We start from the raw sequence: 24,021 nt of genomic DNA on the forward strand, positions 1-24,021 counted from the left end.
CGAGCGGCTACGAATCTGCCCACCCGGTGTGCTGCAAGAATCTCGAATCAGGCACCAGTGGCTGTCCCCCATGGCGACTGCCTCCCGCTCAGAGAGAGCAACCTCGTGTATGCATACATAACCAGGGTCGCGTGCTAAGTCTGCCACTATGCGAACCACCAAATGTCGAATCCCGGAGGCATCCGCACTCCCGGTATCAAAGAAATGAGCCAGCTCCCAGAGTCGGCCTATCACGTCTGCCATCTCCAGATCGCTCACATGGTGAGAAAACTCAACTGCCTGAGACTTCAAAATGCTAAGAGAGAGATCCAGAGTCCACTCTCGGTCGCTAGTGCCACAGAGAGGGAAGGAGAAGACCACCGCTGAATCAAGTGCCTCCTCCCCTCGGGCCGGAGGTATCACCACATGAACTCTGATGGGTGCTGGCTCATGGGGGCCCTCCGCTCCAAAAAGCCATGTGAAGGAGTAGTCAAAAGCCTCCGAGCGTTGTCTAGTGTCGAGACTACTCAGCTGACTGCGGATAGAGGATATCCGTGAAGCCCGAATCGGCATGGTAGGTCTCCTCTCCGGTGCTTTTGCAAGGTCGGTGCTCAGTGCCCGCCGGACTGCAGGTGAGTGCCAGGGTACTGCCAGGGCCTCCCGGAGAGCTGAGGGGAGCGGAGGGGGGGGAGGGGGGGGGAGAAGGGGGTGGGGAAGGAGCCGCTGACAAAACGGGAGCGGGAACGGGAGGAGGCGAAGGTGGAAGCGAGGCGGGCGGGGGGGGGACGGGGGAGGGGGGAGGGGGGGGGGGGTGGGGGCGAAGGAGGGGGTGCTGGCATCTCCTGATCCTCAGTCTGCGCTGGGGTCTCCTCCTAGAGGGGAGCAAAGCTGTTCCTCACTAGAACCCAGTGATGCTGAGACTGTGACTGCTGCTACTGCATCGGTCTCTGAGCATGCGGTTGTGGCCGTCTCCCTCTACGGCGCCCCTGTCCAGGATGCCAATCCGAGGTCTCTGTGGGCTGAGCAGGTGTCCCGGAGGCTACCTGCCGAGCCGCATCTGTGGGCGGGCCATCGGGGGCCGACTGCTGCGGTGAAGGTCGGGGTCTCTTGCGAGGGCAGGCCTTGGCCAGGTGGCCGACCTGCCTGCATATAAAACACTGGTTCGGGAGCCCCGAAAACTCCACTCTCTGATCGATCCACCCCCCCCTCCCCCCATCCTAGGGAGCTGAATGACCTTCGGAAGGGAGGAGACGTTAGGAACCAAAACTCTGACCGAAGGCGGGCCAGCTGCTCTAGCCACCACTGAAGCTGCTGTGGGGCCAGTCTCAAGCACCGAGCCCACCAATCTCCTATCCTAGAAAGGAGCGGAAGGTACTCGCGGGGGGGGGGGGGGGGGGTCGCGGAGGAAGGGGAGAGAGCAGGGGGCGCGAAGGAGACGGGGCAGGCGGGCAGGGGGCGGCGGGCGCGAAAGAGAAGGGGCGGGGGTGCGAGAAAACCAGGCGGGGGGAGCAATCACGAGGGCGGAGAGGTCGTGCGCGAGCGGGGGAGGGGGGGGGGGCGAAAGCTTCAGCGAGCAAGTTTTGCCTAAGGGATTCGATTTGCTTATATCGATGCCAGGAAGAGGAGCAAAGGGGTAGAGAGGCTGCAAGCAAGGCAACCTGGGCATGATCAGGTTTCTAATTTTTTGTTGATTTCCACGTGAGTAGGGAAAAAAAGTGGGTAAAATTGGCTTATGCATTCTCTCCTTCTCTTCCATACAAAGCCTGCTAAACCTTATTCTAGGGCTAGGGTTGGCTGATTTTTAGGGTTAGGATTTTCTCGTTTTAGAGTTAGAGTTTTACTATGGGCATACTACAAGTAGGAGCTTGTTTGCTCTGATACCACTATGAGGACTTCTTAGCCTAACAATATTCTATAATACATGATTAGAGACTTAATACTGAAAGCAAAGACAAGTAGAGCGAAAAGTTGTGTTAGCATTGAGACACAAGGCCTTATTAAATAGGGCTTAAAGACGTACACACATCCCAAATGCAATTGTGTGGCTCTTGGTCAAAGAGTTGTCTTTAGATGAGTAGTTGTGTTGTTAGGGCGAAGGTTCATATCCTTTGGATAGGACATGCCTCTTCATAATAACCCTTGCGATGGGACACACAGTGTCTCTTCACTAATAATAGATAAGGTTGCGCAATTAGAGATATTAAGAGAGATTAGTCACAAATCGTGTCGTATTATGTCCATGACCAGCAAGGTAAGTGGGAACAATATTTGCTTTTGGTTCACACAGTTCTTAATGACTCTTTTTCTTCAGCTATTGGAAGCTTCGTGTGTGCAAGCACTTATAGATTTTTGAGGAGGCTATATAAGTAGGTTGATTGAAGAGGGAGCTGAGTAGTTGCTTCTTCAGCAAACAAGGGACTCCCAGAGAGCAGCCACGCTTCAATAGTACAAGCGCAGGTAGAGCAAGTGTTTCCTTCTGCCATTGTTTTCATGTTGAATATTTGGCACTAGTTTTTGGGGGTTTTTTTTTAAGGTTTTATTAGGGTCTTTACACACCAACCCTCACCCTACCTACATGGTTGCGCTGGGCCAATCGGAGTGGGCGCTATGTTGCTTCCCTTTACACACCGCTTGTTTGCATGCTCATCCGATTGCCACACTAGCCTCCACCTCCTGCCCCTGTTTCGCCTCTGTGTGGGCAGCCGAGCTTGGTTGCCCAATCTTGGGCGCACTAATCTCCAGCCAATGGAACGTGGTTGGTGGACCAGGCTGCCATTCCTTCCCGGCCAGAACGCAGAGAAAAGATGGAAATGTTGCTTGGCATTTGTAGACCGATTTCCAGCACCTTCCTCTTCCCTCGGCATTGGGAGGCATTCTTTCTCTCTCTCGCCTGTACCTCTGTGCCCCCTGCACCCCTTTCTCTTCGCTTCTCTCTTCCCACCCGCCTTCTCTCTCTTCGCCCCCTTACTCTTCGCTTCTCTCTCTCTCTGATTTCGCCCGCCTGTACCTCTGCGCCCCTTTCCCCACCGACCCTTGCTCAGGCCCCCAAGGCAGCAACATAACTCTCCCCTACACCTGCAGCTGAGCATCTTGTAGGTCGCATTTTCTGAGTTTCCCCCAAAGGGGAGAGGGTACCCTTGAGGGGGGACTCGTTCCACCAACAGCCCTCTCCTTTATCAACAGCAACACATGGAAAGTAAGAAGTCTTTTGCCTCAGTCATCGCTTCACGATTACCGCCCATTCCTCCACCCGTGAGCAAGCCGACACCATGGGAAGCCTACCTCATGCAAGAACTGAAGAAACTCCAGGGAGAATTAGCAGCACTGAAACACGAGACTATCAAGAAAGATGAACAAATCAACGAACTGAAAATCGTAATGCCAATTGCAACTAACAACCTCAATATAAAGTTAAAGAAGCAAGAAAGAATGGCAAATGGGCAATATACAGAGGAGGACAAGAAATCATTAAAGAATTCCGTACCCCACCCCCCTCAAGAGCAAATCCATCCATGGATGAAATATAGCTATTTTTATTTTGAACCTCAATTTCGAACTAGATGCAATAGAACCCATTGTAACTTAAACTCTTAAGAGTCTTAAGAGTTCATTTTGAGTTATTTTTTTTCAGTTTTATGCCTCTTTGGCATCGATACCGAGAGTGGAATGTAAATGGATGTACCTGATCTGTCCCATAGGTCGGATTCGGCCTCCCGTGGACGTTAATATAACTTTCTTTCTTTTCTTTCCTCGAGTCTCTCCAGGTAACCTTCATTTTTTAAAGCATTTTTTTTTGTCTTGCACTTCTCTCTCCTCACGGCATGGAGCCCTACCTCTTATCATGTTGCATGCACTTCTATGCCCAAAGCTAACCAGTTGACAGAGTCTTATCAAAAGATCTTAGAGTCTGTAAAGGACAGGTTGGCCAAAGCACAGGAGGCCTATACTCGACAAGGCAACAAGAACAGAAAAGGATGTGAATTGGGTTTATCTCAAGATTATAGAACAAAGGTTGAAATAGGTGGGCAAGCAATGCCCACAAAGTTGTCATTTCGGAGTTTTGGACCTTTTCCCATTCTAAAGAAGATCAACGAGGTGTCCATGAAGTTACCTACAGGATAGTCTTCAAAGAAGTTCTTGTCAAGCCAAACTGCTTCATGCATCCCTCAATCCTGAAACTTTGTGAGGAGCTGACGCTTTCTTCGGTTGGAACCATGCTTGATACAGTGCAAAAGGATCTATTCTAGAACCATCACTTCGGCTTCGGCGAGAAGATTTGGTTCCGGTTCATCTTGGACTTTTGAGGGAGGAGGTATGGCATAGTGCTACAGACAAGTGACATGAAACACATCATGCATGGTCCAATTGGCATTATTGACGGACTATTTGGAGGCTATGCAGCTTCCATCAAGTAAAGCAAAAGGAAATGTCACGTGCATCCCACACTTGGATGCCACATAGACATATCTGTATAGCAGGTAGAAAACTTAGAGTGGTAACTGGCTTTGTGAGCCCTTGTTTGGGACAAGTCAGCCAAGAATCCACTATAGAGCATGAAGCTCAGGTGTACTAGTCCCGTACATGGTTAGGGTTAGGTGTGCATGTCCCGGTCCCTGGACATGAAGTCACTGCATGTCCCGCATGTCTTTGTAACCCTCTGGAATGATGTAAAGGTGTACCGAGCATTTATTAGGCTTCCAGCTTTATGCACCAGTCTAGGTTCAGGAGACACAGGCTTGGAAGAGCAAACCAAGGGCCACCATGATCTACCTCAAAAGGGGCAAGAGCTTGGACATGGACATGGGCCTAACCATAGGCCAGCAGAGAATGCAACCACCTCACACATGTGAAAAGCGATGACATAAGAAGGCTATTTTCAGCATGTCGTGAGCATATCAAACTGGCCGACAGCAGTTCCAAAAACTGACTGCAGAATAGGGAGAATATATTAACAGCCCTGCTGACCAGTCCTTAAATCATCTCATAATCCTGCAAGTGCCAAAGGTTCAAGGGCCTAGACAGCCAGTTAGGAGCCAAGGGCAAGGTGGAAGGTGAAGATCAAGGGTCATCTTCAGGCTGAGAGTTACCTCAGCCAAGTGACGGTCTCCAAGGTCAGTTCAGTCCTGGTTATTTACAGCCAGCAGTCAGTCAATCTACTAATTCAATAAAGCAAATACACCATATGTGGTGGGGGCCCTTAAGAGGGTATTTGGGACCCAATATTGCGCATTGTCTCTCTTCTCTCTGTGCACTCTTATTCTCATTACATTGTGCTATACATCGTCAAGAAAAAAGGTGCTGAAAGCTATTTCTCAAAGTATAATCCTCGTATGTAATCTTCCGCATGTTACAGAACATCTGATCAAGGTAACTGTATACAATATAAGAGAGATCACTAGAGAGTATGACTATGAGATGAGAAAAAGTTACAATAACGTTATTAACTGTTGGGAAGTTTGGACTTACAATGGGTCTTTCTGAGTCCAGACCAGCTCCAGAAAGCCTCAGAGTGGTTCTGAGAGCTGCTTTGTTGGCTGCCTTTCCACCAATGTCTTCAGCACTGTATTGATGATATATGAGTAAGTCGGAAGCCGGATTCCAAGACTCTGTATCGATACCATTCAGTATTCCAAAAAACTTGTGTGAATGTGCCATGAGGGTCAAATGCAGACCTTTACCCCCCTGCAAAAGGCAAAAGTGTTTTTCTCCAACGTTTACACAATCACAGGGTCCTGTAAACCCGTAAAGAAGGAAGATCTCACCCACCCAGGAGATCTCCCCCATCAAACTACCGCCCGTTCGATGGGCGGGGGATCTGTATGTAAAGCGGTTCATTACTTGGAGAAAAGCCAATTTGTGTCAAAATGTGTCCTACTGGCATACCTCTGAGCTCTGTACTTCTTGAGCATACGTTGGAGAAACTGTAGTCACTATGTTTGAAAAAACAATTCCCCCCTGATACCAAACAGTAGACTGACAAGTCAAGATTGGGATCAAGCCACCATACATCAATAATATATGAATGTTATCAGAAATTTCAACTGTCAGTATTCTCACACCTTCAACAGATTTATTCTGCTATGTGCAAAGTTGTCCTGCATTCGGTCAGGTCTATGCAGCTGCTGAGGATCAAGGCCACAAGCAGCTAAAGCTCCAGGATTTTCTGTGCCCTGATACTCAAAGTTATGGCACGTAAATGCTACCCTTGCAGAGTCCAGCCCTTGTGGTACATATAAATTCCAGTACAAAGGAGCCTGAAGAGCACAACGAAGCCAAGCTCTTAGTACAGAGGCTTTTTCACCACTTATTTTGAGGTTTTTTAAACCTTGTCATTCACTTGAAAAGTAAGATATAGAGATTAAAGAAAGATACAGACAACTGCTGCCGTGTGCCAATCATGACAATGGATGATGTCTGGCCTCTTGCTGGCTTGTAAAACAAACTCAAGGGCCGTCCGGGAGAAGTATGTAAACCTTCTGAAGTCATCAGTTTCACCATACACCTGCCCTCTCCAGAACAATTTTGCAGGGTGATGGGGCTCGATAAAATACACAGGTAACCCTGGAAAAACTCAAAAGGCAAAAGTGTACAAAAAAACTCTTACATACAGTCACTTCGCCAAGCATATATGTGAAGAAAGCTAAACGTATAGCAACTGACCTTCGACTGTCCCGACCCAAATTTTGTTTTTAAAGGTGTGTCCGTCAAAGTAGGAGTTCAAATCCATGTTAAGAACCTGTATAAGTTGTTCAAACACTAGCTTTAGATGAGAGGGAAATCACAAGAATAGTAGAAACATGATAGACATAGATGCTTGTCGAACTCAAAGCATTTGGGGACGTGTATTAAAAAATTTAATTGTACCTTCAGATTGTTTATTCTGCTATAGTCCATTCGGGAAAGCGTATAAAAAGATTAACTGTACCTTGAGATTGTTTATTCGACTATAGTCCATACAATCATATTTTGGGAGCACCACCTCCACAAGGTGGCCCCTCCTTTGCAGTGATTTGCCCAGGCCAGTCACGACATCTCCTAAACCACCGACCTTCATCACATATGAAACAAAACTTTATTAATATTACGATGTCAAACCCTATCATGTGTGAGTACAGAGTAGGATACTACTCAAAGCTTACTATAATCCTCTGAGAAGGCTTTACAAGTGCATAAAACAGTAGAACCACATACAACAAGCTTGATCTCATATGAGCTCGTAAGGCTCATAAGGGAGCTCTTATGAGCTCGTATGGGCTCATGTGAGATCATGTGGGCTCATGAGGGCTCATACACGCTCATGAGAGCTCGTGTGAGCTCATGAGGGCTGGTGTGAGCTTATGAGAGCTCATGTGAGGTCGGAAGCGATCATGTGAGGTCATTAAGGGCTCATGTTACCTTGGCAACCGGGGCCATCTCTGCAGCAATATGTACAATGTGCATTCCTGGTCTGCAAGAGTAGAGTAAGCCATTTCCTGTTATAAACACACTCTATTGAATGAGGCATCAAGGACGTGCATATTACACTACCCCATACCTTTTCTTTGTTTTCAAAAGCTCCAGCAATCCAGACAGAATGTCATCATCTGGTAAACTTTTCTTAGCAATAAAGATATCCTTGATGCCAGGATCTCTTCGCCATGCCATCTCTCGTAGTGTGGCCGCATCTGCAAACAAGAGCTTCTTTTCTAGCAGCCAACTATCAATGGAGAGAAGCAAGTGGCTCCAAAACTCCCACGGCATGTCATCTACCCTCTCTTTCTGGGAGAGACCATTCTTTTCCACCTTTAACTGCTCAAGGCTGGCCTGAAATGCTTCCACTTCTGCCTGATAAACCCCCAACTGGGACCTTATCTCATCATCTGACTCGACAAGCTTCTGCTCAAGCAGCTTAGTTTGTTCCCGCAAAACTTCGTTTTCCACTTGGGCCCGTTTGAGAACCTCATTTTCCGCTTCAAATCTGGATAACAGAGATTGCAACTCACTAACTTTATCCTGCAGCGCCCTGCTCTCAGCAAGCTTCAAACCTGCACTATGCTGTCGATCCAAACTTATTGAAGGTCTCCCGGTCTCAAACTTTTGCAGATTTTCAAGTACAACTTGCTTTTCTAGCTTCAATTTTGCCAACTCTAGTGAATTAGACTCAGCCATAGCCAACTTGGCCTCAAGCTCTGAGACTCCCTTCTGCAAGGCGTCCTTCTCTGACTTAAGCTGTGCTATCACTTCATTTTTTCTGCTCAAATCAGCCAAGTCACACTGCAGCGACTTGATCTCCTCTTGCAGTACCTGATTCTCTTTATTTACCTCCTTCTGTTGAGAGATGACCTTCACCACTTCAGTATTCTCTGAGAGCTTTCCCTGCAAGACCTCTATTTCCTGTTCAAGTAGCTTCATCTTAGCCTTCTCTTGAGATGCAGATTTCAGCTTTGTGTCTGCCTCCGCTAACTGCAGCTGCAACACGTTCACTTGTGCCTGCAGAGTGTCCTTGTCACGACGCATCTGCTCCAACTGCTCCAAATTTTGCATTCGAGCTTCATTGAGCATCAAAATGTCTTCAAACCACCCCCCCCCCAAAAAAAAAAAAACACAACATATTGCATAAAGAGTTTAGATAAACAAGTGAAATCAGAGATATATATCCTATTACTCAACTCCTTTTCATATGGCCCTCACTAACACATCAAACCTCGTGACTTTAAGTACTCTGTGGGCCCTTGCCCTTGTGGCTATCACACAACATGCTGCCCAGAAGGGGATGTGTATTCAAAACCCCTACATCTCAAAATATAACGCATAACCCACCAAAAAAATAAAAAACTTTGTACTTACTTCTCTCAGCATCTTTGACCTTGTGCATCAAGTCCTCTACGATGTCGATAAAGCTTTCCTCCTCAGCAACTAAGTTGCTTCCTGGCTGCACACAAGCCATCGGGCTGCATAAGTATGAGCATAACATAAATCATTAAAGAGGCATTGTCAGATCCTCAGTCCAAGAAAGCTCCTGTTACCACTATGAATACATGGCAAAGGTAATAGACAACAAGGAGATTTACATGAAAGATGATCCTACAGCTCCTGTTACCTCTGAATACATCACAAAATGTAAGACATCAAGGAGAACTACATGAAAGGCAATCCCACCTGAGGCCTGTTGCGTCCCATTAGTGGCTGGGATAATCTAGCCCCAGGGCAGCCAAGATAGATCAGACAGCAGGAGGGCAGCTCAGGGCTTTGTGGAGCCAGCTGCGGACAAGTGCGAACAACCCACTACAAGGCGGCCAGGTGGTTAGGCCTGCACATTGGAAGCCACCAGCTGGGCTGGGTGGCACTAGTGCCAACCTATGGGCTGTTACGTACCTAGTACTAATCCTCTGGATTGTTGGCCTATCTAGTAGGGTTAGGGGAGCCCTGTGATTAGGAGAAAGCAGGCTAATACCATTGGCTAGCTTTTACAGAGGCGCAGACAGCCATAGAGAGGTCAAGGGCTGAGAAGAAAAAGGTTACAGATAAGCATAAAAGGGCGGTGGAGTACAAGGAAGGTGATTGGGTATTGTTGAAGTTTGAGAAAGCCGTTGGGGGTGTTCGTGGTGCTCGATGGTGATGCGTCTCCTACGTGCGTTAGTCTTCCGCTGCGCATTCTGACATGGTATCAGAGCCCGGGCGTGTGTGGTCCTGAGCGGCTCAGGCATGTGTGGTCCTGGGCGACCCCCTCGCGCCTCGGTGGTTTGCGGAGCTCGAATCGAGGGAGGGTGTTGGAAGGTTGGCGATTTCAAGCATGTGATCTATGGCTAGGCAGCAGCTATTTTGAGAAATCAGTTACAAGAAGGAAGAAAGAATGAGACTATGAATTGCAAATGATCGAAGAGAGTGTATGTTATTGCTTGGTATTTGGAACTATGATTGGGTCTATATGAGTGGTTATACTTTACCAGATGTGAAGTGAAGCTTTTCCAACTTCGCAGGGACGATTCTCATGGATCTTGGTGTATGCACATATATTTTGTTAAGATCCAGATTCATACCAATTTTTGTTGATTTTGAAATCAAGAGGTTTCTCCAATAGATTTATTCCCCGGAGAAGGTTCAGTTTGTATGCTAAAAGAGATTGCTAGCACCCTTAGGAAATCTTTCGAAAGACTTGCAAGCTGAGGAGTGATGGATTGTACGACGTATATGGGGTATATTCTAGTGGTATGGGACGCTAGGATGTATCACATGTGCGGGTTTATAGGGTTCTGTCAAGGCAAATGTTTTAGCTTCTCATGGGATAGTTATCCATAACTCAAGAGTGTTGGATGCCTAGTTCATGGGATGAGTGCACTAGCCTCTGATATGGCAGATGTCCAGTTCATTAGCCATACCTTTGACGTGGCAGATGTACGGTTTATGGACCATACCTTTGTTGAGGCAAATGTCCAAGTTATCAGCTTTTATGGCTATTGTCTAGAGCTATGTAGCGAGGTATTGAGGTGGGATTATACTAGTCCTCCACACACATAATGCCCACATACTAAATTGTCACATGCCACATAACCATGTCAGCAGACAGTTTCACACGCACGGTTCACGGGCAGGCGTCCCCTTACTCGAAACTACACAATGGTCAGGCAAGCATGAAAACAGCATGCCAATTCAATTTGCAAGCAAGCACATAAAGATGCTATGCAATGCAACATTGGTATGGACAATCCTTGTTCATGAGACTATACCAAGGTAGTCGTGTTCAAGGCAAGTACACGAGGTACCAGACCCAATGTGTAATATGCGGAAGCTTCGGAGAAGGATCGGTACTTCAAAACTCAGAAATCAGCACTCTTTTTGCGACGGAATTAACGCACAAACTGAAAGACGATGTGCAGAAAATAGAGAGAGAAGGGGGAGATGGAGAGGACACAGTATTGGGTCCCAATTACCCTCTGTAGGGCCCCCACCACGGATGGTATATTTGCTTTATTAGAATGATGTAAATCTGAAAACAAATACAGAAACTTGACCTTTTCTTGGCTGGAAAACCTGCCCTTGACCTTCAGTCCTTCACCCCTTTGCTTTAGCAAGTTCTTGGCTGTCCTGGCCCTTGTTTGCTTGGAGCACTTGGTGAATTATGAGATGATCTCATTGATTTCTTGGCTGGGCTTTTATACCCCCTTTTGCATCCAGTCGGCCAGCTTCAGAAAGCTCCACGACTGGGTATTTTCCAATAAAATGTTTTCACACTTTATTAAATGCTGGCCATTCTGCGCAGCCTTCTGGGACAGCATCCTGGCTGCTGGGCAATCAGCGCATGGGTGTGGGACTGCTCCCTACACCTGGCCGACTTGCTGGGTAGGGTATTAGACCTGTCGGCAGCTTGAAAGCTGGCCGACAGCCCCTTCCAGCCCATGCCATGGCTGGTGGGCACAGCCTGGGCCCTCCTGGCCCCTTGGGGGTGGTTCTACACCTCCCCCATGCCCACACTAAGAGTGCAAGTGCAAATCTTCGCACTGGGGTAGCCCTATGGGCTGGCCCCATCTCTACATGCAAACCTACATGCCTACAGAGGCCTGGCATCCAGTTGCAAACCAGATACACAGAACATCTGACATCATTCCAGAGGGAGACTCACAGCGCGGACTGGCACTGCTTCATGTGTAGGACTGTGCACACCTGACCTTGGACTCATGTGCAGGACAATGCACACCTGACCTCGGACGACTGAGATGGATCCCTGGCTGACTCGTCCCGGACTGGGCTCACATGGGACCAGTTCACCATCCCAGGTCCTGCACCTTCTGTACAGAAATGTCTACGTGGCATCCAAGTGCGGGATGCACGTGACATCCCCTTCTGCTTAACTTGACGGAAGCTGCATAGCCTCCAAATAATCCGTCAATAATGCCGGATAGTCTTCGAAAAATTCTTTGTCGAGCCATATCACTTCATGAGTTCCTCGGTCCTGAAACTTCGTGAGGAACTGTCGTAGTCTTCGGCCTGAGCCATGCTTGAAACGGTGCAGAAGGATCTGTTCTGGAACCATTACTTCTGCTTCATCAATAATGTCTGGTTCCGCTTCGTCTTTGACCTCTGAAGGGGGTGGACCTGCATATGGCTTTAACCAACTGACATGAAATACATCATGCATAGTCCAACTCGGAGGTAGCTTTAACTGCATAGACACCTCATTAATCTTTTTCCGGATGGGAAATGGTCCGAAGCTCCTGAAAGACAACTTTGGGCATCGCTTGCCCACCTGCTTCAATCTTTGCTTCATAATCCGAAGATACACCCAATCCCCTTCCGAAAACTTCATGTCCCTTCGGTCTTTATTGGCCTGTCGAGTGTAGGCCTCTTGCGCTTTAGCCAATCTGTCTTTAACGGACTCTAGGATCTCCTGGTAAGACTCCGTCACTTTGTTCGTCTCCGGTACTGAAGACGAAGTCCTGGTTAACAACGACTGGAAAGGCCTTCCAAACGCTGCCTCATATGGAGTCCTGCCAATAGCTGAAGAAAAAGAGTCATTCAAAACAGCTTGAACTAAAGGCAAAAACGATTCCCACTTACCTTGCTGATCGTGGACATAACACTTCAGCACATCAAAGGCCAACTGGTTGTATATCTCTGTCTAGCCATCTGTCTGTGGGTGGAATGCACTGGAAAAATTCAACTTAGTACCAAAATTATCAAACAATGAATCCAAAAATGACTGGTAAACTTGGCATCTCGGTCTGACACTATGGTCCTAGGAATCCCGCCAATCGGGTACCAATGCCGAATGAATAACTGGGCAACATCCTCGGCGGTCACATTGGCCCTACAAGGAATAAGCATAACAAATTTGCTGAACCTATCAACAATAGTTAAACACTGTGTATTACGCTTACTCAGACTAGGAGGCAGATTTGTGACAAAGTCCATCGAAATGTCCTGGAAAGGACCTTCAGGAATTGGCAAAGGCTGTAACAACCCTATCTTCTTTCCACGAGGAGCTTTCACCTTTTGACAAATGTCACAGCGTTGTACATATGTAAACACATCACGCCTCATCTTTGGCCAATAGTATTGCCATTCTAATTTCTCCAGAGTCGAATTCATGCCCCTATGACCACCTGTAATGGCGTCATGGGCATCATGGAGAAGAGCTGCCCGGAATGATTTCATGACACATAGTCAGCCTTTATAGAAAAGCCAACCATCGCGTATCAGAAAATGGCATGGTCCTGTGGCATCCAATGCCTGTTCCCACTGTGTACCGAATTCCTCGGAATCCGCGTACGTGTGCTTCATGTCTTCTAGTCCTGTACCAACAAGGTCAAATCTAGTGGTCTGAATCGCAGATACTTGTCCCTTCCTGCTCAAAGCATCGGCCACTGGATTGGCCTTTCCTGGAAGGTACTCAATCATGCCACCAAACTGCTGGAATATCTGACTCCAGCGGTGTTGTCGATCACTCCACTGTGCACTTGGCATCGTCTGAATCCAACGCAATGCCTGATGGTCAGTGCGAACCTCGAAGTCACGGCCATACAGGAAATGTTTCCAATGTTTCAAGGCCTGTATAACTGCTAGGAGTTCACGATCGTAGACTGAGTAGTTCTTTTCGGCGGGCAGTAACTTACGAGACATGTAAGCTACCGGATGACCATTCTGTTGCAATACACCTCCAATTGCGATGTTATTCGCATCAGTGATCACTTGAAATGGTTCGTCCCACAAGGCAAGGGCTAAACAAGGCGCTTCTGACAAAGCCACCTTGAGGTTCTGGAATGCCTCCAACGCTCGTGGAGTCATTCGAATCTTTTGCCTTCTTGTTTTCACTCCCTTTAGCAGATCGGTGAGGTCTGCCAAGAGATCAAAAAACTTGTCGATGTGGGTGGAATATGCCTGGCATATACCCACAAATGATCTAATGTCATAAGCAGTCTGAGGTACTTCCCAGTTAACAATCTCGGCCACTTTAGCCGGATCAAGTCGAATGCCTTCAGCACTAATTATATATCCCAAGTAATGTACCTAGAACAGATAAAATTCTGACTTCTTTTCATTGACATAGAGCTCGTTGCTTTCCAGCAACTTAAGGACTTTCTCCACATCAATGTCATGCTGCTCAACTGTAGTTGAAAATATGAGTATGTCGTCCAGAAATATGAACACACACACTCCAATCAACTCCCGAAAAATACGCATCATCATGCGGTTAAATGTGGCTGGGGCGTTCGTCAATCCAAATGGCATAACCACAAATTCATAGTGGGCCCGTTCTGTACGGAAAGCTGTCTTGGGGATGTCCCCCTCAACAATCCGTACCTGGTGGTACCCACTCTTTAAATCCAGTTTGGAGAACACCTTAGCTCCATTCAGCCTCTCGAGAATATAGTCAATTCGAGGCATCGGGAATCTGCTCTTGATAGTCAGCTTGTTGAGTGCACGATAATCGACACACAACCGAGAAGACCCATCTTTCTTCTTGACAAACAAGATCGGAGCTGCAAATGGCGACACACTAGGGCCGATGAAGCCAGCTTGCAACAATTCTTGGAGTTGGCGGTCCAACTCCGATTCCATTGCCTTAGAAAGGCGATACGGAAACTTGCTCAGGGGTTCCGAGCCTGGGAGGAGGTCAATCTTGTGATCCTCCGGTCTGGACGGGGGGAGCTGGGGAGGGAGACTGTCCCGAAGAAAAATCTTCTGGAACTTTTCATGGAGAACCGAGTACTTCTCGGAAGCACTGGCCACTGTCTGGGCTCTCTGGATGTAAATCATCGCACACTGTGCGCCTTTCTTGACTGCTCGCTTAGCGTGCAAGTGGCTTATGAGCGGAAAGTTTGGAATACCTGGCTCACACGTAATGGTCACCGGGGTGTTTGACACATTCCGATCAATCTGGAACGTGTGCTTGTCCCACTTGACATCAGGAAGAAACTTGTGAAACCACTGGATACCCAAAATTATGTCTGCTCCTACAAGAGGGGCAACCATAAAGTCACGCACAAACTCTATGCCCTGAATCACTAACTTAGCACCTAGAGCTTCATACTTGACGCTCGTTGTCATACCTGTGCTAAAACCCTCAACTTGTTTGTCCACCGGAGTTAGCTCGAAACGGGCACGCCTAGCGGCCTCTTCCGTGATCACATCCTCTGTGGTGCCGCTGTCAAACAAGACAACGACTCTCTGGCCACCTATGTAGCCAAAGGACTTGAGCAATTCGTTGCGCTCATACTCCTGGTCATGGGCGCCCTTCTGCTTATCTTCGAGCTCCCGGCTAATAATTGCTCCAACTGAAGCACCGGGGGTTGAAGAACTAGGGGTAGCCGCTGGGGTCTGTGTGGGAGCTGTGCTCACCACGGAAGCTGTGGAGGCGGCGGCGGCCTTTGGAGGCTTCTTCGGACAATCCCGAGAAGTATGTCCTTTTGTGTGACAAAAGTAACATCTACCCTCCTTCCTGTACTGAGAAAGCTCCTCAGCACTCAACTTGCCACCTGTCTTGCCTGCCTCCGCTTTCTGGTCTGGAGTAAGCTTAGACGCATTGTTCGAGTTCTTGGAGCCAGAGGCTCCCGGGCTCTGTCCTGGGGAAGACCCCGTCTGGTTCTGGCTTTTGCCCCCCGAGGCGTTAGCCTTGGGAGAAGCCGGCTGGGAAGTCTTGGGCTTGCCACCATTGTGTTTCATTTCTGCACTCTGCGCAAGCGAGAGTGCGTCCTCAAAGGTGGCTGGCCTAAACATACGCACCTCCCATTGGATTTGCGTGTCCAGGCCATACAAAAACTGCCCTTTCTTGTCCGAATCAGATAAGCCTAATTGTAGACACAAGGTCGAAATTTTATTGGCAAACTGAAGGACTGGTTGCGCGTTCTCACGCGCTCCCCTGAACTCGTCTTCGAGTCGCTCAAGGTAGTGGGGCGGTAGAAACCACTGCTTAAGGTCGCGGACGAACTCGTCCCACACATAAGCTGCCATACCTGCTCTGGTGTGGGCATGAGCCCACTGAGTCCACCAAGGAATGGCCTCACCTTCCAAATACCAACTAGCTAAGATCACTTTGTCAATATCTGTTTTCCTAACTGCGGCAAAGTAAGCTTCAAATTGATGTAACCATGAATACAGAGTAGTGGGATCGAGTTTACCATTATACTTACTAAAATTCATTTTCTCGGGAAAATGATTCGAGGGCGCCGCCGGTGTCAATCTGGCGTCCAAAGCTCGGAGGTAACGCTCGTGTTCCACTCGTCGCATGGCGTCGTCTTCTCGTTGTCGAATCTCCAATGCACGCATCTGCATCTCAAGCAAGGAGCTTGGCTGCGGCTGTGACCCCGCGAGAGGGTCCCTGTGACGAGGATCTGGTATTTGGGATACGGAAGGAGAGGGAGGAGGAGATAGAAAACGCGACGCTGGAGAGCGAGAACGCTCCTCCAGAGCCAAAATCCGCGCCTTCTGCTCATCCAACTTGGTTGTCTGGTCTGCGATTGCTCGCATCATCTGCTGGAACATGTCTGTGACACTCAAGCCGGTTGCCCTAGCTGGGCTGCCTGGTGCACTCTGGTCCCATGGTTCTGGTTCTCTCTTGTCGCCGAAACTCGCCATAGCGGGAAAATGCAATTCCTTTCCGGAACGCAATCTGACCATCCACTATCTGTGTGGGAGACTTCCAGAGGCTTCCGGAGGCTAAAAACCAACCGTCCTTCGAGGGACAGGAGTCACTCCGAAAGGGGTAGTCCACCGGCGTCTAAAAACCAACCACACGAGCGAAAAAAATTTCTGGTTTTCTTTGCTGAATCTTTGTCCTTGAAGTGAGCTCTGATACCACTGTAATATGCGGAAGCTTCGGAGAAGGATCGGTACTTCAAAACTCAGAAATCAGCACTCTTTTTGCGACGGAATTAACGCACAAACTGAAAGACAATGTGCAGAAAATAGAGAGAGAAGGGGGAGATGGAGAGGACACAGTATTGGGTCCCAATTACCCTCTGTAGGGCCCCCACCACGGATGGTGTATTTGCTTTATTAGAATGATGTAAATCTGAAAACAAATACAGAAACTTGACCTTTTCTTGGCTGGAAAACCTGCCCTTGACCTTCAGTCCTTCACCCCTTTGCTTTAGCAAGTTCTTGGCTGTCCTGGCCCTTGTTTGCTTGGAGCACTTGGTGAATTATGAGATGATCTCATTGATTTCTTGGCTGGGCTTTTATACCCCCTTTTGCATCCAGTCGGCCAGCTTCAGAAAGCTCCACGACTGGGTATTTTCCAATAAAATGTTTTCACACTTTATTAAATGCTGGCCATTCTGCGCAGCCTTCTGGGACAGCATCCTGGCTGCTGGGCAATCAGCGCATGGGTGTGGGACTGCTCCCTACACCTGGCCGACTTGCTGGGTAGGGTATTAGACCTGTCGGCAGCTTGAAAGCTGGCCGACAGCCCCTTCCAGCCCATGCCATGGCTGGTGGGCACAGCCTGGGCCCTCCTGGCCCCTTGGGGGTGGTTCTACACCTCCCCCATGCCCACACTAAGAGTGCAAGTGCAAATCTTCGCACTGGGGTAGCCCTATGGGCTGGCCCCATCTCTACATGCAAACCTACATGCCTACAAAGGCCTGGCATCCAGTTGCAAACCAGATACACAGAACATCTGACATCATTCCAGAGGGAGACTCACAGCGCGGACTGGCACTGCTTCATGTGCAGGACTCTGCACACCTGACCTTGGACTCATGTGCAGGACAATGCACACCTGACCTCGAGATGGATCCCTGGCTGACTCGTCCCGGACTGGGCTCACATGGGACCAATTCACCATCCCAGGTCCTGCACCTTCTGTACAGAAATGTCTACGTGGCATCTAAGTGCGGGATGCACGTGACACAATGGAACACCAATCCTCCAGGCATTTCCGGGCATGTACACAGGCCCAAGTCCCAACGGAAAGCCAAATCTACACTATCACATGAGTAGCATCAATACCCAGCAAATGCAACTCCAATGGACGCCATTCCAACGTATATACATAATGAGAAAGCGCGGATGGACCAGTTGGGTGGCCAAATGGTGACAATTACATTATGTGATTGGAGGACTATCATGACACTCGAGGTATGCATGATGAGTCGGCTCTGACAAAGCATGTGATGGGGTTAGAAGATAGTGTTTTTCTTTTGTGTCGGGTCTCACCTCCTTCGCTCCGAAGGGAGGATTGTTGGGTATTCAAAGTCTTCACATGTGTGTCCATCCCGTTTATGTGTGTATGTGTAAACTTATTCATATGTATGTGTGTGAACACCTGCTTAGGTGTGCACACCTCTTTAAGTGTGACATGTGTTGTGATTTGTTTGGGTCAGTATGGCTGATATTCACGATTGTGTAGCAAGGTATTGACTAGTGGGATTATTCTTGATCGATCTAGTTCCAGTAGTGTTGATGTTGGCAGATTTCGCTTGCATCTTGATTACCTTGACATAGTAGGCTGAATTGGGACTTGAAGTTTCTCGATACTTAAGGCAGTCAAAGACTAACCGAGATAGATTCCTATTCATGATAATTGTTCTCAGTCTGAGGAGAACACAAACAATGCAGCAAAGCACACCAACTACAAAAAGCATCGACCAAAAGTGACCAGGGATTTGTGTTTTAGGATTTCTAGGGTTGCTCGGACAGCATATCACCACTCGCACATGCGCATCTCTCTCTCGCTCTCTCTCTTTTCATGGAATCCACCAAGTTCCTTCATACAAACCCAACAAAAAAGCACTTCCCAAATTTGCAAATCAAACATGAACATGGTGACCGAGAGATATCTCAACAAGGTGACTGTTGACAACACATGCTAGACACACAAACCCTGTAGGGTTTCCCGCTCCCATGATCAAGACAGCTCTGATACCAACTCTAAAGCTCCTTCCATAAGACCACCTGATACACAAGCTAAACACGCAAGGTTAGATCACATAGAGGGGCGCAGGCAAACTCACCTCCCAACCGTAGATTCCATTCGGAATCTCCCCCGAGCCAAGGGCCAAGGTTCCACTCCCACAGGCCAAGCCAATCAGCCCTGGCGTCCCATACTACCAAAGCCTATCCTAAGGGACCCTCCGAAAGACACTATGAACCGCCATTTCCATGGCAGGAGCAAGACTACTCTAGTGCAAGCATAGACCAACGCCTCATGCACACAATAACCACGAGTCACTTATATAGTGACTAGTGCTGCTATAAATGAACATCCAATCATAAATAGCCAGTAACCATGGATTATCAATAACAATGAACCCTAGCCACCTGCAGCCTTCCCCCTACTCTCAAGGCTCCCCGACCCTGCCCAGATTAGGATCTAATCCTAATCCTGAGAATTAGTGTTAGGTACATAACAGTGGATATCTCAAAGACCACAGCATCCTACAAACTCCAACATTTGTCGAACAACATCCACTTGGAGGGTCGCCATTTCATGTCCTAAAAGATAATGTTCTTAGACACATGTAACCTCGTTGCCTTGACAAAGAGTGAGATCACAGCCCTAGAGGAGGGCCGAACCCACAGGTGCTTCCTTCGACTAGTCAGGCATATGCTTTATTACACTGACCTACCAAGTTTATCTTCTACTCATCTATTGTTTTAGCTCTTAGAGATCGTCTATATATTATCTAGCAAAAATTGTATACTCATTGTACCTTCATGGTCTCATCAGGCATTTTTCGGCTCTCGTAGAAGTTGATAAATCTCTCTGCTCCAACTTCAACGCCCACCACCCATACCCATGCTCCGGCTCCATGCCCTTGAGGAATTCTTAATTGAGAGCCCAATCCATTCTATGAGTTAGATGCCCCCGACCCAAAGCATCAGGACCCTCCATCAAGCAGAGACAAATCTGGGAGGTTCTCCGCCAACATGACATGTTGCCATCACAAAGGCCTGACCCTCTTTCTACCTTGTGATTGGTACTCGCTGAGGTGCGATCAGAGGATATCAACTGCTACCTCGATGTATATACACATTGGTGTTTTTCCATTATTTTAATTTCCTTTTCAGTTCTTACATGGCTCAGTATATCCATTGTATGATTTTATTACTTATGGTCTAATAGACCCTTGGGATCTTCCGTAGATGTTAATAGAGGTAGTCGAGTGGTTTCATGCACATGGCATACAGATGGACCGTCTCCCCCCATTTCAGTATAGCCTGGATTCCTCATACCTTGATCTCTCAAGGTCAGGAGATCAACCGGATCATCCAGTTAGATCTACTCATACACCAGACATGGGTGTCTCCGTCAGAGATTGGTAAGAAGTGTGAGTTCTACAGAGATTACTTCTTGAGACTCTCCAAGGATGGATTCTTTGAGATCCTGGGATACATACAGATACACATGTCACATGCCATGCTTATCACGATCGGCCAGCTCAGGGTATCCTCCCACCGCCTTATCCCACATGAGGAGAGGACATGCACAGTATGCATCACAGGAGCAGTAGAGGATGAGACCCATTATATGCTCAGTTGCCCGGCTTACTATGAGATACAGGGGAGATTCCATTGCCTCTTCCGAGAGGGATTCGGACCACTCACACGGGTGATACAGTTTGCGGATCAGAGGTGCTTGGGCATGTACTTGATGGAGCTCAAATGACACAGGGATGTAGTGTTGAGGCAGCATGCTGAGAGACAGCCCCGGCTCCGACAGGACACCTCACAGAGAGCCATCACAGATTTCTTTGTGGTACATACATCCACATCGGAATCTACTGCCCACAACAATTCCTCTACTACGACATCAGAGCCCACCACCCGTACCCACGCTCCAGCTCCACGCCCCAGAGGAGTTCTTAGTGAGAGAGCTCGATCCATTCTGCGAGCAAGACATCCCCAACCCAGAGCATCAGGACCCTCCACCACACACAGACGGATTCGTGAGGTTCTCCACCGACATGTCACACTCCCATCACAGAGGCCTAACATTCACTCCACCATCAGATCGGTTCTGGCCGAGGCGAGTATCGACATTAGTTGATCACAGCATATCTCACTCTACACAGGATCATATGTTGATCACATGTACTGTCAGATGTTTTCATTTTACTTTTTCTTTCAGTTTTCCATGGCTCAGTATATCCATGGTACCATTGTATTACTTTTGGTCTCATAGGCCCTTGTTCCGTAGACATTAATATAACTTTCTTTCTTTCTTTCACTCAGCACCTCATATCCAGTGGCAGCCAGACACTCTTTCTCGAAGAGATGAGACCGTGGAAATGATGAGCCACTTGACTGGAAATTCTAGATGGATGACGATGGCACCATACACACATGAGATCTCCTTGGTACTGATATGAAGATGGATTTGCACATGTATTCACATGCTCACTATGGTGCTCACCATCATGATGTTAATGATGATGATGGTATGATATACATACAGCTAGTCTAGGCGAAAATAAAACTTTCTTTATCCCTCACATGCGCACACATGTACACACGCACATAACCATACTCTATGCTGAAATAACAACTCGTGCGTGTGTATATGCACCTGCTATGAGGGCAAAAAGACAAAAGGACCATATGTACGAGAGATCAAGGAAAAACAACACAACATGAAATATGTGAGTGAGTCTATATATAATGGTGAGTGCACCTATGTACAAGAGCCCTCTGATGTGAGGTGACTCTGAGTAGAAAGACCAGTGCAGAAGTAGAGATGATGTCGGAGCTGAAGCACGGTCGAATGACGAAGGCCCCCATCGATGTGAGGCAAAGCACTTTGAGATGTGGTCGGTGTCGAAGGCTCGCGTCGATGGATGCAAAGGCACTCCGTGTCACCAGCCTAGACATTTCCCAGTATGAAAGGGGTTTGGTGGACTCCAAGATGTCCAAATATTCGGAAAGAACAAGCTTTGGGAATGGGGGATCATCCTGCAATACAAAGGATCACACTCCTAAAATTTAGGAGAGTTGCTATTTTTGGCCCGATGGAAATTTTGTTTGCGTCATTACATCTGGAATTGAGTAGATACCAAGAGTTGCCAAAGTACCTATGACAAATGGCCTACCAGTTGGGATATTTTTAGAGACAAAGATTATGGGAGAACCCATCTCTTAGATTGTGACATGTGGCAAGAAAGTGGATCAAAGTGAGACAAGTGGCCTCACACTTGTCGTTATAGCCTTCTCTTGCCATTTTAGCTCATGGGAGGCCCAAATCTATAAATTGGAGCCCTCTCTCTTCATTTGAGGATACTCTCTTGCTGCACACTAGCCTCTACCACCATTATAGGCTGCCCACTCTCTTTCTCTCTCTCTTGAAGGCTACCCATGAAGAATACCGGCTGTTGGGAACTGTTTTGGAGGCTTCCATCGTGAAGAAATACTGAAGGCAAGGGTATTTAATCAATTTATTACGATTTCTAGCCACTGTACTTGTTGTACCAGCCCTTGTACTTGTTATACTTGTTGTACCTGCTGCACCTAATGATGGCTACTCTCTTTCTCTCTCTCTTGAAGGCTACCCATGAAGAATACCGGCTGTCGAGGACTGTTTTGGAGGCTTCCATCACACGAAGAAATACTGAAGGCAAGGGTATTTAATCAATTTATTATGATTTCTAGCCATTATACTTGTTGTACCTACTGTACTTGTTGTACCTACTGTACCAATCATTGTACTGGTTGTAACAGCCACTGTTCTTAGACGAAGATCTTTAGTGTCTCGTAATTGGACAGAAGGAACCTCTATAACGAGGCAAACTTTTGGGGTGCCTGGTATCCCGGTTAATGTTACAGGTGTGGGCATAATATGGGATGCAATTGTGAGGGGTAACCCCTTGTTTTGGCGCACATTGCAACAAGTCATGATGTATCTGCTAGCACTCACACTCTTTTACATGCGAGTAATGTTCATAGTGATATTTAGGGGATCACTTCCCACTCATCTTGTGTATGAGGATCCACCTCTTAAAGGTGACGAAGAAGTTTTGATTCTAGACACTATCATTGATTATCAAATTACATCAACCCATACTAGAAAATAAATATATCAAATATTTGTTGACTTTCAAAAATCACCCTCGTAAAGATGCGAGATGGGTGCCTCAGAAATATTTCCATGTCTTCCTTGGTTGTACCTGCTATACCAACCACTGTACCTACTCTACCAGTCCTTATACTTGATGTACCAACCATTGCACCTACCGTACCAACCACTATACCTGTTGTACCAGCCATTGTACTTGTTGTACCGACTGAATGGAGAGTTGTACTTGCTGTACCAGCTCTATTGCATGAACACCCGTGGTTTTTGGGGAAGAATCAATACCCACATGAAGGTATATGGTTTATATTGTTGGCTCGGCATTTCTACAGCTATGTGCCGGCTGAATTTTATGGTTGCCCCGTGTTGGGCTATGTTATGATATTTGTATATGGATAATCCGGCATCTCCCGTGAGGAGGGGCACCGTGAGTTTCATTGGTATCAGGGCATAGGCTTTCTTAGAAGTGGAGGCTTCCTTCTATCAATAAGAAAGAGAAAGGATCTCAAGTGGGGCCCACACTTATCATCATTGTTGTTAAGCATTGCCAACCGCTTCATAGCCTATGAAGCAAGAGCATGAGCATGAGCATGAGCAATTGATAGCTTGTTGATCTAAGGATTTATGAATTCACAAAATTTTATCTTGGAAGTATGAAGTTGGCTTTAAGTGCACGTGTTTAGCACTCTTTCCATATGGATATTGTGGATTATATTATCAAGCTTATAGGCAAGCTATATGGATATATCTCGAGATATCTTAAGGATATGCCATCATGCAAGAAGAAAGGTGTTATTGTTTGCCTTGAGATGGTTTCAGGGAAACATTGTTTATGGCTCCCTTTATTGGGAAGGATTATGTTTTTGGCTCCTTTTATTTGGGATGCATTGGACTTATGAAACTCATGGTTTTCTCATGGATCGAGGATTTCTATTGGCAGCCGAAATGCCTGTAAAACTATTGGTGGCCAAAATGCCTATAAATTACGTGTACCAGAAATGTTTATGGAGCACCAAGATATCTATTGTGCTTCTTATCTTATGTTACGGACTTGAGCCCAC

General features: G+C 47.3%; 1 protein-coding gene across 2 annotated transcripts in view; it reads right to left on the reverse strand.

Moving 5' to 3' along the window:
- The window catches only part of SS4 (starch synthase 4), a 70,742-nt gene that overhangs the window by 41,761 nt on the left and 4,960 nt on the right, over positions 1–24,021 (reverse strand). For both annotated transcript variants that reach the window (XR_015267650.1, XM_086810329.1), the window contains exons 3-11: positions 8,806–8,890; positions 7,514–8,528; positions 7,375–7,426; positions 6,905–7,027; positions 6,640–6,715; positions 6,356–6,540; positions 6,039–6,233; positions 5,863–5,934; positions 5,446–5,661 (exon numbers count right to left, since the gene is read on the reverse strand). Coding sequence is in view for 1 of the 2 variants with exons in the window: in XM_086810329.1 (XP_086666455.1) it covers positions 5,446–5,661; positions 5,863–5,934; positions 6,039–6,233; positions 6,356–6,540; positions 6,640–6,715; positions 6,905–7,027; positions 7,375–7,426; positions 7,514–8,528; positions 8,806–8,890 (2,019 nt within the window). In the remaining variant the exon portion in view is untranslated. The remainder of the gene's footprint in view (positions 1–5,445; positions 5,662–5,862; positions 5,935–6,038; positions 6,234–6,355; positions 6,541–6,639; positions 6,716–6,904; positions 7,028–7,374; positions 7,427–7,513; positions 8,529–8,805; positions 8,891–24,021) is intronic.

Source organism: Cibotium barometz, chromosome 16 (assembly GCF_041138505.1).
Source record: "Cibotium barometz isolate CiBa-2024 chromosome 16, ASM4113850v1, whole genome shotgun sequence".
Classification (NCBI taxonomy): Eukaryota; Viridiplantae; Streptophyta; class Polypodiopsida; order Cyatheales; family Cibotiaceae; genus Cibotium; species Cibotium barometz.